Source organism: Tenrec ecaudatus, chromosome 18 (assembly GCF_050624435.1).
Source record: "Tenrec ecaudatus isolate mTenEca1 chromosome 18, mTenEca1.hap1, whole genome shotgun sequence".
Lineage (NCBI taxonomy): Eukaryota > Metazoa > Chordata > Mammalia > Afrosoricida > Tenrecidae > Tenrec > Tenrec ecaudatus.
This window is the reverse complement of record NC_134547.1, coordinates 35,770,715-35,783,047: the sequence shown is the minus strand read 5'-3', so window position 1 is coordinate 35,783,047 and position 12,333 is coordinate 35,770,715. Positions and strand designations below refer to the sequence as shown.

At 45.4% G+C, this 12,333-nt stretch overlaps 1 protein-coding gene across 2 annotated transcripts in view; it reads left to right on the top strand.

Annotated features, from left to right (window-relative positions):
• The window catches only part of MYLK3 (myosin light chain kinase 3), a 47,005-nt gene extending 36,467 nt beyond the window's left edge, over positions 1-10,538 (top strand). For both annotated transcript variants that reach the window (XM_075537306.1, XM_075537305.1), the window contains exons 10-13: positions 4,879-5,007; positions 6,136-6,288; positions 8,378-8,510; positions 9,757-10,538. In XM_075537306.1, the coding sequence (XP_075393421.1) occupies positions 4,879-5,007; positions 6,136-6,288; positions 8,378-8,510; positions 9,757-9,816 (475 nt within the window). In that variant the 3' untranslated portion in view covers positions 9,817-10,538. The remainder of the gene's footprint in view (positions 1-4,878; positions 5,008-6,135; positions 6,289-8,377; positions 8,511-9,756) is intronic.
• The last annotated feature ends 1,795 nt before the right edge of the window (positions 10,539-12,333 follow it).

Genomic DNA, 12,333 nt, shown 5'->3' with positions numbered 1-12,333 from the left:
GTGCTAAGGAGATAAATAGCTCACTGGAGGTGGGATAGACAGACACTCTCTGCAAGATATTCCTGTTGACAAGACACATGGAACTACTCTACAGCCTGGGATCTGATAGAGCCACGTGGAGACCCCTGCCAGTGCTAAGATGCTTCCACCGCCACTGGATCCCTAATATTTTCCACCCTCTGGCCTGTGATCTTCCTGCATTTGGCATCATTGCATGGCGACATGAGTCTGAAGAGGAATGTATAGCTTGGTATCAGACCTGTGGCCTAATATTGGGCTTATGAACTTGATCTGGACTGGGCTAGGATATTCTCTTAAAGTACAATTACTCTCTGATCTAAAACTCTCGTACACACATATGAGTGTCTATGAACTTGTTTCTCTAGTCAACCTGAACACACACAGTTGGGCTCAGAAGATCAGACTACTGTCTCACCTGGCAGGAAGGTGTAAAAGACTAAGTCAATCTACCCAATCGATTAGTGAGCCTTAAGCAGAATGGCCAACCCATCAGAAACTGTTAACGAATTTCTTAAACTGTTCAAGGGCATTGAAGATGATGATTTAGCTGGAAGGACCAGAGTGGAGGGGAAAGGCCAAGAAAATAAAGAAAGGGCACTGTGTTTAAAGATGCACACTGGCGAAGTGCAAGAATCAAACACAATCCCTGGAAAACTTCAGCCAAGGAACTTGGCTGGCTAGTCCAACGGAACACCTGTGACATGAAAGGCAAACTTTGAAAAGATCTTCAATGATCTGGTCAAGTGGTCATTCAGCAAAAGGGTCAGGTAATGAATTAGCTCTTGTCAGTTGATTTTTGACAAATTGATATGCTTTCTAGGGACTGACTCCTCCCAAGAGGAAGGATCTATGGGGGTGTGCAGTTTGAGAAAGCATATTCTAGATTATCAAGTAATTAAGTGTTTGTACAGAATATAAAGCTGTATTTCTGGGTAAGGCTATTAGAATGTGCTGAGATAATTAGAAAGTGCACAACTGAAGGTAGATTCAGTGGGGAGTGCATATGTAAGTCCCCCAGAGGCCATGATATCTATCAAGAGGGATTAGGGTTACACCAGGCTGGATGTGAATCTAAGTGAATCTAAGTGAATCTAAGTGAATCTAAGCAGACTTCGTAGGAGGACAGGATGGAAAGTCTTTTGTTAATAGCAGATTGAAAACCAAGCCCATTCTACCACATCCTTTGGAAAGGCAAGCATGTCCACTCCAAACCTTCTGAAGCAAGAAGGAAGGGACACAGAGGACCTGTGTTCGAAGTCTTGGGGAGGGGTCACAGGGAACAGTTTGGCACAGTGTTGGAGTGAATGTAAGTTAGGCATTGAACACTGAAAGGATCCCCCCCACCCCCCAAAAAGAAAACAAACAAACAAAAAAGAAAACCTGGCATGCAAGCCATGTTGGGCTACCTAATGGAGAAGGATCCGAATCTACATCTGCCCAAGGATGCGTCCTATGATGCAGAAGGCAGACATGCCTCCACCCTCCAACTTCTTTTACCATATTCTGATACCAAACAGCCTTCCCGCAGCACTCTACTTCTCTATTGGGTTTGGTAATCTGTTGCAATGGCCATTTTGAACTCACAATACTCATGGTTATGGGGCTGACTGGGAAGTTAATAGGTTACAAAATGTTAAGGATACAGTTCTTTTGTCCCCAGTGCTTCTCCGCCTTGCTGGCAGGCTTGTCTCTCTGGTCCTCGGCCTCTCAGCCACATGGTCCCTGGGCCTCTGCGCGGCTCAGGCAAGCGCAACAAAACTCTTTGTGCCCACAAATGCCAGCAGTGCACCCCGCTCTGTAAGTCAGCCTCCTGTCCCAATACACTCAGCTTCCCTCATTCTGTGGGCGGAAGCCTGCTGCTGCGGCTGCAATAAGATGGCACGCGCCTGTACAATTTGTAGCTCCTTTGCCTCAACCTTGGCACACTTCACTCCTGGTTTTTCTTTTCCTGCTGGTCATGAGATTCTCTCTTCTTGATACTGAAACGGTGCATTTTATGCCTAATCGAATGGCAAAACTGGCCGATTCCCTCTATTAGAGTTTCACACATCCTCTTTGCCTGGTCCCACCCAATCAACTGGTGGGAGTTACAAAGACTGGATTACAGAGCCACACTGAGTAATTTCACTTCACCACAGCTATTGACACAATATTGCCATATAACAAACCATTCTGACACTTAGTTGCTGAAAACAACAATTATTTCTTTTCATTCACACATTTGTGTGTGTTTTTTAAAATCATTATATTGGGGTCTCATACAACTCTTATCACCATCCATACATACGTCAATTGTGTCAAACATATTTGTACATTCATTGTCCTCATCATTCTCAAAATATTTGCTCTCCACTTACATCCTTGGTATCAGCTCCTCATCCCCCCCTCACTCCCTGCTCCCCCTTCCCTCATGAACCCTTGATAATTTATAAATTGTTATTATTTTGTCATATCTTACACTGCCCAACGTATCCCTTCATCTACTTTTCTGCTCTCCGTCCCCTAGGGAGGAGCTTTTATGTAGATCCTTATAATCAGTTCCCTCTTTCCACCCGACCCTCCCTTCACCCTCTGATCTCACCACTCTCACCACTGGTCCTGAAGGGATCATCTGTCCTAGACTCGCTGTTTCCAGTTCCTATCTGTACCAGTGTACATCCTCTGGTCTAGCCGAATTTATGAGGTAGAATTGGGATTAGGAAATGGGTGGGGGCAGGAAGCATTTAAGAATTAGAGGAAAGTTGTGTTTCATTGTTGCTACACTGTATGCTGACTGGCTCATCTCATCCCTGTGACCCTTCTGTAAGAGAGTGTCTCATTACCTACAGATGGGCTTTGGGTCTCCACTCTGCCCTTCCCCTCATTTACAATGATATCATTTTTTTGTTCTTTGATGCCTAATACCCGATCCCTTCGACACCTCATGGTCACAGAGGCTGGTGTGCTTCTTCCATGTGGGCTTTGTTGCTTCTGAGCTAGATGGCCACTTGTTTACCTTCAAGCCTTCAAGACCCCAGATGCTATATCTTTTGACAGCTGGGCACCATCAGCTTTCTTCACCACGTTTGCTTATGCACCCGTTTGTCTTCAACAATCGTCTTGGGTCATTCACACATTTATGAGCCAGCTGGGGTTGTGGTAAAGTCAGACCGGACTTGTGCCGGCTCGTGAAAAGGAATTTGGTGAGCCAGTTTTTAAACGTTATAATTAATAATAATTAATTATAGAGACTTCTAATGAGTTTACAACCTGTGCTTGTTTTACTCTGTGCTCATGAGGTTATTTGTGGTCATTCTGCCTATATGAAAGGAACACAATTGTTTACAAGCTACTGCCGTTCTCCTCACAGCTCCGCCTTCTGTGATGGCAATATGGTAGCTGGAAACCAGCCTTGCTGAAATCAGAATTCATTCTGCACAACCTAGCAGATGCTACAATTCAGGGCTCCCTGCCTCAGAAAGCTGTGTATCATTTTCCAGTAAACCACTTGTAGTGACTCACTGATCTAGGCTGAGATCCAAGATGCAAGTCAGTGAGCGCTGTTTTGCTCCATGCGTCTCTCTCATTCTTTCGTGGCTGTGACCAAAGAGCACTCTTGAGGCCTACCTTGGAACTGGTCCACTATCACCTCCACACATGGCCCAAAGTCAGTCACATGACCAAACCTACCTTCAATGAATGGGCAATATATCCCACCTCTACTGAAAACTATGGAATCACATGATAAAGAGTATGGACGTATGACAGGATGCGACACTGATAATAGTCATGTCATTTATTATGGTGGCAATCTGGGGCAGCGATTTCCAAGATATATAGAGTACAGACCTTCTCTTCTTGAGGGAAACCCATTTCTCTCAGTGTGACTCCTTGGCTCGAGCCTGGGGTCAGTTGGCCAGTGCAGGAGAGAAGAGGATGCTAGAGGAAGGCTGGAACTCTCTCCTACTCCCGAGCTTCTTGCACACTGCAACATGAACCATCAGGCAACCCTTGCTGCCCTTCCCCCAAGGGGCACAGGCTGCGTTCCACCTCCACCGGGGCACAATGCAAAAGAGGAAACTGTGCTTTGAACACTTACCTCCCTGACTAAAGGCAAGTAGGGCAGAGTAGTCGAATCTTCATTTTATTCCACGTTTTATTTGCCCTGTTTGCAAACTGGAGACAGTAGTCTTAACTACTTGATAGGGCCATTATGAGGATGAAATAAAATGGCATGTGTATGTTACATTTTCAGCAAAGTGCCTGAAAAATAGGGCAACTTAAAATTTAGCTCTTGTCACTCAAGCTCTTTTTTCAGGATGATTTTTAAGTACACTTTCCCATTCCATCCCTGCTCAGTCATCTTCCTTCTTAACCCCTTCCCATTCCATCCCTGCTCTGTCATCTTCCTTCTTAACCCCTTCCCATTCCATCCCTGCTCAGTCATCTTCCTTCTTAACCCTTTCCCACTCCATTCCTGCTCATTCAACTTCCTTCTTTACCCTGCTTCATGCTTAGAAAGATCTAATTCTTACTATCAGCCCCCAAGGACATTGGGCACCTTAATGGAATCATCCTCCCCACACCTGACCCATTTATTTCTGCTCATTCATGTGGCCCCATGTCAAATGAAATAGATCAATCTTATATCCTTTTCAGATTGCACATGCTTCGGGGAGAACTGTGGCTTTCTGATTTTTTCCCAATGTTTGAGCAAAGTTTGGCATCTGAGGGTGTGATCATTCCCAAGACATCCCATTGGTCGTAGGGCTGAGAAGGAAGCCTAGGGAGTGTCCACCTCCAACCAGGAATCAATCCCGGCCCCTGCATCTCCTCCCAGGGCCTATTTCCATGATCCTCTGCACCTTTCTTCCCCAGATACAAGCCTCGGGAAAAGCTGAAGGTAAACTTTGGCACTCCTGAGTTCCTGGCCCCAGAAGTCGTCAACTATGAGTTTGTCTCCTTCCCCACAGACATGTGGAGCGTGGGAGTCATCACCTATATGCTGTGAGTATTCGAGGCACCCGCTCCCATCTGCCTTAGCTTTGGTGCCGTCAGAAGCAGTAAGACTTTGAGTGCAAGTAGTTGATTTGGTGGCACCAAGGGTGGGAGGTGGGGATGATACCAGAGGACCCACTAAGAAGTGGAGATGTGAGACACAAACGGGAAGGCAGGCAATAAAAAGAGTGCGTTATTGAGCCAGTGGCCACCGTGAGCCTCTGGGGTTTGATCCTGCTGAGGAACTCTAGGATCCTGTCAGACACGTTCCACCTGAAGAATTTGAGGGGTACTTATGTACCAGTTCCTACTACCAGGTGGCACTTCTGGGTGGTTAAAGCAAGCTTCAGGAGGTGCTGGCAGCTACAGGGGCGCTGGAGGGTACTGAAGGATGAGCAGGACAGGACACGGTTGCACCCTAACCTGGTCACTCTTGGTCCTGCTCGCCTTTTCCCCCCATGGGCCAAGGAAGCAGAGTGAGGATGGGCTGACTGGGGATCCGTGTGCAGGCTAAATATCCCCCCCTCTCCTCAGCTGTGGACTTCTCTTGGCTACTTCCTCAGGTGTTTAACTGTTATGCTGTGCCCCTGAACTGTGTGTGTGTGTGTGTGTGTGTGTGTGTGTGTGTGTGTGTGTGCGCGCGCGCGCGCGCATCAGGCACCGAGGATCAGGGCCAAGGCCAGTCACTTCGATGGCCCACCTTTCTGTTTAAATACGTTAATTTTCCTGAGGCCCCTAAGGCTAGGTAGTATCTAATCCAGTCTGGCTGCCTCAGAGAAGGAGTGAGCTATTTAAAAGATTCAATCAGCATGTGCCTGGTAACTGGGCCTATTCAGTTGAGTTCCCATTTATCTCTATTTCTGAGATGCAGGGAGTGGATGGGAGTGTGCGTGGGGACTTATTCTGAGTAATGCCCTGCTTACCTCTAAATTCCTATCCGTTCCACTGCTTTGAACACCCTTCCTGCCACCACATTGCTATTCTGTCCACCTGGAGATGTAATGGGTGTGCGTTGCTTTCGCCCTCGCTTGGTTCTGGTTAGTTCTCCTCGGAGGTTTGGAGGTTTTTCCTTTGTTCTGTGGCACGAGCTGGGCAACATGGCTTCGGCACACTGATAGTACTTTCTCTCCTCCATAGACTCAGCGGCTTGTCCCCGTTTCTAGGGGAAACAGACGCAGAGACCATGAATTTCATCGTGAATTGCAGCTGGGATTTTGACTCTGACGCCTTTGAAGGGCTGTCGGAGGAGGCCAAGGACTTCGTTTCCCGGCTGCTGGTCAAGGAAAAGAGGTGACCTTAATGCTTGTCTCTGAAACCTGGCCCTCGGCTCGGGCGCTGGGAGCACTCGGTCTGCAGAGGGGGGTGCTGGGCAGGACTGCCGAAATGAAAGGTCCTTGTCTCCCGTGGAGCAGAGGTTCTGTTCCGGATTTCTTAGTCTGCGACTTCGTTGGAACACTAACCGTCGTAGGAGGGACCAAGGAAACCAACCCAAAAGCAACGAGGAGCATATTTAGAGTTTTAGACAGGAACTGTAAGGTCTCTTTCTCCGGGCTAAATTCCAACCTCGGTCCTTGGCTCCACAAGAGAAAGATTTCACGCCGAAGCCGGGCTCGTGATCCAAGTGAATTTAATGAGAGTTAAAAGAAGCTTCAGGTTTTACACGGCACCCATAGGATTCCTTTGACCATGCGGCCTGGCAGAGACTGCCCCAGGTCATGCGAGGATCTCTCTCCTCCCAGGAAGAGGACCAGATCGCCCAAGCAAGACCCCTCTCCCTTCCGGTCCCTGCCTCTACAAGGGTTCCCGGGGGAGGCATGGTGAACGACCTTAGGTTGATCCCATTGGCTGAATTGCAGTCACCTGGCCCAGGTGGGCTGCTCCAGGTGTAACGCCCATCTGCGCCCACTGGTGGGGAAAATCCAGCTTTGTCCTATGCGGGCTCTCCTGGGCATGCGTAAATGGACTTCCCAATTCCCTAGGCTAAGCTGCCTAACAGAACTTATTTATATAATGGTCCTATTTCCAAATTATCATATTCTAATAGACTCATCGACAAGGTGTATTGACATGACGGCTGCAATAACGGGCTCAAAAATAACAATTGTGAGGCTGGCGCAGGGTAGGGCAGTGTTTTGTTCTGTTACACACAGGGTCGCTATGGGTTGGAACCGAGTGATGGTATGACAGTACCTAATAATAACAGCAATAACAACAACAACAGGCTGATGTGGGAACCTGGGACAGGTGTTGGGCAACTAACTGCAAGGTGAGCTTTGTCCACCAGCGGCCCTGGGAGGGAGAAAGAAGAGGTTTCCTACTCCTGTACAGCTTTGCAGCCTCAGAAATCCACAGGGCAGTGCTAGTAAGAGTGATTCATGGACTTAGTTGCAGTGAGTTTGGGCTCTTTTGGGAAACGTGGGGCCAGATTTGCGATATGTAAATGTCATTGACAGGAATGAAGATGAGATCATTTTCTTGGTGATCAAGGCCTGGCCTACTTCGTCTTCAGCAGTGCTATCGGGGCTGGGGCTGGGCTGAAAGTTGAGTAACGAGTGAGTTCAGTTTCAAACCGGAAGGGCCATAGTCTTAGGGATTCCACTAATCTCTAGCTGACCAGTAAACCTGTTTTTTGATTTGTTTTCTTTGAATACTTTTGAGTTAGGTTCCACTCTCTTGGACCTACTAATCCCTTTCAGAGCAGATGGTAGTGGTAGGTGGGCACCATCTAGGTTTTCTGGTCTCAGAGTTGTGGAGATTGGCAGTTGAGTGTAACTCTTGGATAGCCCAGGGTCCGTTGCAAAGACTGTAGCCGTGGAAAGCCCTAGGGAGTACAGTTCTACATTCACACGACTTGGAATTGACTTGACAACAGTCACGAAATGACTTAGGGATCAGGCCCACCCGCCTGGGTTCTAAGAAAGATCCTAGTTCCGGACTTTCATCGTTTTGCTTCCTTCTGATGGTGAAAAGTTACGTGAAAGAAAAAAGTTTTAGCACCGATAAAGAAGCTAGCCTTATTCTGTGTAGAAGACATGAGACGGACTCCTTTTTAGTGTCATATTCCTTTACTGCTTCGCGGCACCTGCAGTCTCAGCTGTCCTTCCTACCCCTCTGCCCCAGCTTCCCCGTCCTTTCTGGGAAGTGGTGATTCATCACTGCCATACACGCCTCTATAGAAAGCAAGGAACATTTTGCTGAGGACTTTCTTTAAGGAGGAGAACATTAGACGTGAGCTGTTCCCTTTTTGGTTTGTGGCATGAATCTGCCTAAATGATTAATCTGCTCCATTGACTCAGGCAGCTTGCCCAGTCGCACAAGCTTGGGCGGCCAGAAAAAGGCAGCCCCAACTAAGAGTCTCAACTGCTGTTTGCTTTCACAGCTGCAGAATGAGTGCCACACAGTGTCTGAAGCACGAGTGGTTGAACAACTTGCCTGCCAAAGCTTCAAAATCCAAAGTTTGTCTCAAATCCCAGCTATTGCTGCAGAAATACATGGCTCAAAGAAAATGGAAGGTATATTTTTTTCTCTTTAGTGAAGAGAGCAATCAATGGTCTTATAAGGATGGATGTCCTTTGAAAGAATCAAAGTTACATGTTGGCATACATTTTTATTTTAAATAGAAAGATAATTTAGGGGGAAATTCTGTCTTTGTTACCTAGTGCTGCTATAACATAAATATCATACGTCAGTTGTTATTAAAGAGCAAGAAGTTCTTGCCTTACATTTATGGAGGCTAGAAGCCAAATCAGGGCATGGGCTCGTGGGAGGATCACTTCTTGGCAATCCCAGAGTCCCGGGACCTTCCTTAACTTGCAGAAGAGCTTCACATGGTGTCTGTTTCCCACCTTGTGCCTTTGTGTCACTGCAGATTCTCACATGACTTAATTACTGTCACAAAAGAACCCCTAGTTCCAAAGAGAGTCAAATCACAGGTACAGGGGTTAGGACACACACACACACACATATTGGCAAGGGAATACACAACTGATTTTAAAATGCCAGACAAAAGTATTAAAAAAGTGTCATAAAGTGGCACTGAGTTGACTCTTGCGCCTATGTTCTCAATGGGAGCAGTAGCCAAGCTCTTGGAACTAATGGTTTGTAGTTTGAGGCCTGACTCCTCCACATTTCAGAAATGGGGATGAGAAAGCTGTAATAAGCTTTAGAAGCCTTTCAGTGTTGCTGACAACAGAACTCTTTAGGAGTATGGACTTCAGCCTATCTTAGAAATAACTGCCCCTCTGGGGAAGAGCTTTTCCAATAGTTTAATAGGGACTCAAATCCTCAACGGGAAATAAACACTTAGGAAGCCAGTATGAACACACACACACACACAATCTATGTACATGCATTTATGAAACTAGCATTAAACAACTCTTTCCCTAATAGAGTATGACATACCTTGCTATTCTCTATTCTATGCTATTTGGTTTCATTATATATATGTGGCACATATATATATATATATGGCACTCATTCTGTGATATACGTATATCACAACCACATTTCATTTCATGTTCCACTGGTTGTGAACCAGAAGGATTCATATCTTTTTGCTTCATATTTACTCCATACATGCCCCTGAAAACCCTATGGCTTTCCTACTGCAATTATTCTAGAAACTTGTTTTTCCTTTTAGGTTATCAGCTTTAAGCAAATTGGCTAAATTTGTTTTAAGTTCTCTCACTGTTTCTTCTTAAACCAATTGGTCTAAATATATACTTTCCCTTTCTCTCTCTCTCTTCTTCTTACTTCAAGAAACATTTCTATGTGGTGACGGCGGCCAACAGGTTAAGGAAATTCCCAACGTGTCCTTAATCCTCAACTCTGCTGCTCCAACAAGCCAAGAAATTACTGACAACAGTGGTGAAGAGATGATTCCTATTTTTTACCAATCTGGCCTTTTACTATTATTGATTAATGATCTACTACTAGTAAATCATATTATTATGTAACTCTTTAATATAATTAATTCACAATTGATTCCAGTTGTTTATGTAAAAAAGGAAAGGTTGTGGTTGTGACCTTTCTTGTGGATAAAGTGTGGCTGGAAAAAAAAAAAGTGATCTAAGAACGTCTTCCCCTGCCTTTTAAGATCACAACGTTTGAAATGCTGTGTTAACTTTTTGAGAATACTACCTACTTGCGCTGAGAGGTATAGGTATGCTTTAGGTTGGTAGGAAAGATCCTACTTTGTGCATGTCAAATTTAAATTCTGACCTTCCAATTAAAGATCTCTGTCGACTGTTCTGCAAGGGCTGTTATTCACTGTTACCTTCTCCAGCAGGAATTATCCCACGAAGGTTGACTTGCCCCGGGAGGGAGGGGGGGCGGCCTGTCCTGTCATTGTGTTGTCCCACTCCAGTGTGAAGCAACATGGAGCTAGATTGTGCTTGCTGAACAGGTTTCCTATGGAAATCAACGTAAAACAAATAATAGTGCATCCTTTCAATTTTTTTTTTAAGAAATCAGAGTAATGGTAATGTCAAGTGTGGTTTTTTTAACTGATAGATAACTTCACCTTCTCTCCCAGCCCACCCTCCCTTCTCTGACTCTCCTTCCTCCCTTCTCTGACTCTCCTCCCTCCTCTCTGACTCTCCTCCCTCCTCTCTGACTCTCCTTCCTCAGTGATGAAGCACTGACCTAGTAAGTCTAAAGGATGTGAAACACAGAGAAACATGTAACGATGCACTGCTTCTGAGAGAAACCAGAAGTGAGAGAAAATAAAGAAAAACTGGAATACATTGATCAGATAAGCACATAGTAGTAAACTTTAATTTTATTAGGAACTAAGGAAGGAATAAAGGAAAACTCCTCTCCTACTGCTTTAAGACCCTACCTGAGAAAACGGCATGGGACCGTATCAGACCTCTGGTGACAGGAGAATCCAACTTTACATCTGCTTTCGGATGATGACTATGAGCGAGAGTTCAGACGGGCCTCCACCTCCACCCTCCGTTACCCTCTTCTGACACCAACCATCCCTCCCATTCATTCTGTGGGCTAGGAAGCCCACCCAGTGCTCTTCCTCATGGTCTCAGTGCTGTTCCTTTGTTCTTTCCCACAGCTTTGTCTCATGTGTGCTGCCTCACCACTTCAGGACAGGCTCTCTCATACACACACTGTGGCTCTTCTTTCTTGGTGTCTGCGGGCTTCCTGTGTTTTGCTTTTGAGATGGCTCGCTTTCATACCCAGCAGAATGGCAAAATTGACTAATCCCAGAGTCAAATTCTTCTATAACTTATTTGCACCCTCCCACCCAGTGACTGGGCAGAGTCACACTGAGCAGATCTATACCAAGTAATTTCAAGGTGGTCCTTTAACTGGCAGAAGCAATAATTAACAAGGAATGCTTATTAACTCAAAGTAACAACTTTTCAGTTCCTTACTTCTGATCTGGTTTTTGTGCTATGCCCACTCCCTTCTAGGTTCAGCAGTTTTTATTGGAACACTTACTTTTGCTTTTTTATTAGCTACACAATAAATGTATGGCCTTTTGGGATCTTTCTCTGGAAGATCCAGGATAAAGACCTTTTTGGTTGGGAGAAGATGTGGGTACGGGAGAGAGTAGAGGAGTCAACCTGTTACTATGATCCTCAAGTTGCAACTTTCTTGGTTAAAAAGCCAGGATTTTCAGTATAAGCAAGTACAGGCCTGCTCCTAGGTGGCCAGTGAATGAACGACCAACGAAGGAGACAGTTGCTGGAAACCTCACTTTAATTAGCTCAACAATGTTTTATTTTCTAAGTATTGGCTATCTCTCTGAAAGGCTTTTTAGATCACCTCCAGAAGAAGCTCAGTCAATTGAGTGACCTAACATCGCCAACCCCATGTGTCAAAGTAGGGCTTTTAAAAGGTTGATTTTTTTTTTTCAGAAGTAGACCATCAGACCTTTTTTCTTAGGCACTTTCTTCTTGGTGGACTTAAACCTTCAACCTTTTGATGAGCATGTTAACAACTTTCGCTACCAGAAGGTACCCTCCAGACAGAGCTCCCTAAACCAAACTAACTGCCAATGAGTTAATTGACTCATAGTAACAAAGAAGACCTGCCCTTTTGCATTTCCAGCACTGATACTCTTTATGGGGGCAGAAACCCCTGTCTTTCTCCCTCTGGTGGTTTTGAGCTGTTGACCTTGCCATTAGCAGCCCAACACATATCATACTGTGCTAAAGAGGATATTTTATAGTTCTATAAGGTATGGAAAAGGAATTCTGTCAGTGAACCAGGCTATGTTCTGGGCTTCTAATCAAAGGGTCAGTGGTTCAAACTTACCTTGGGATAACGATTAGGCTGTCTGCTTCTGTAAAGATTTACAAGCTCAGAAACCCTATG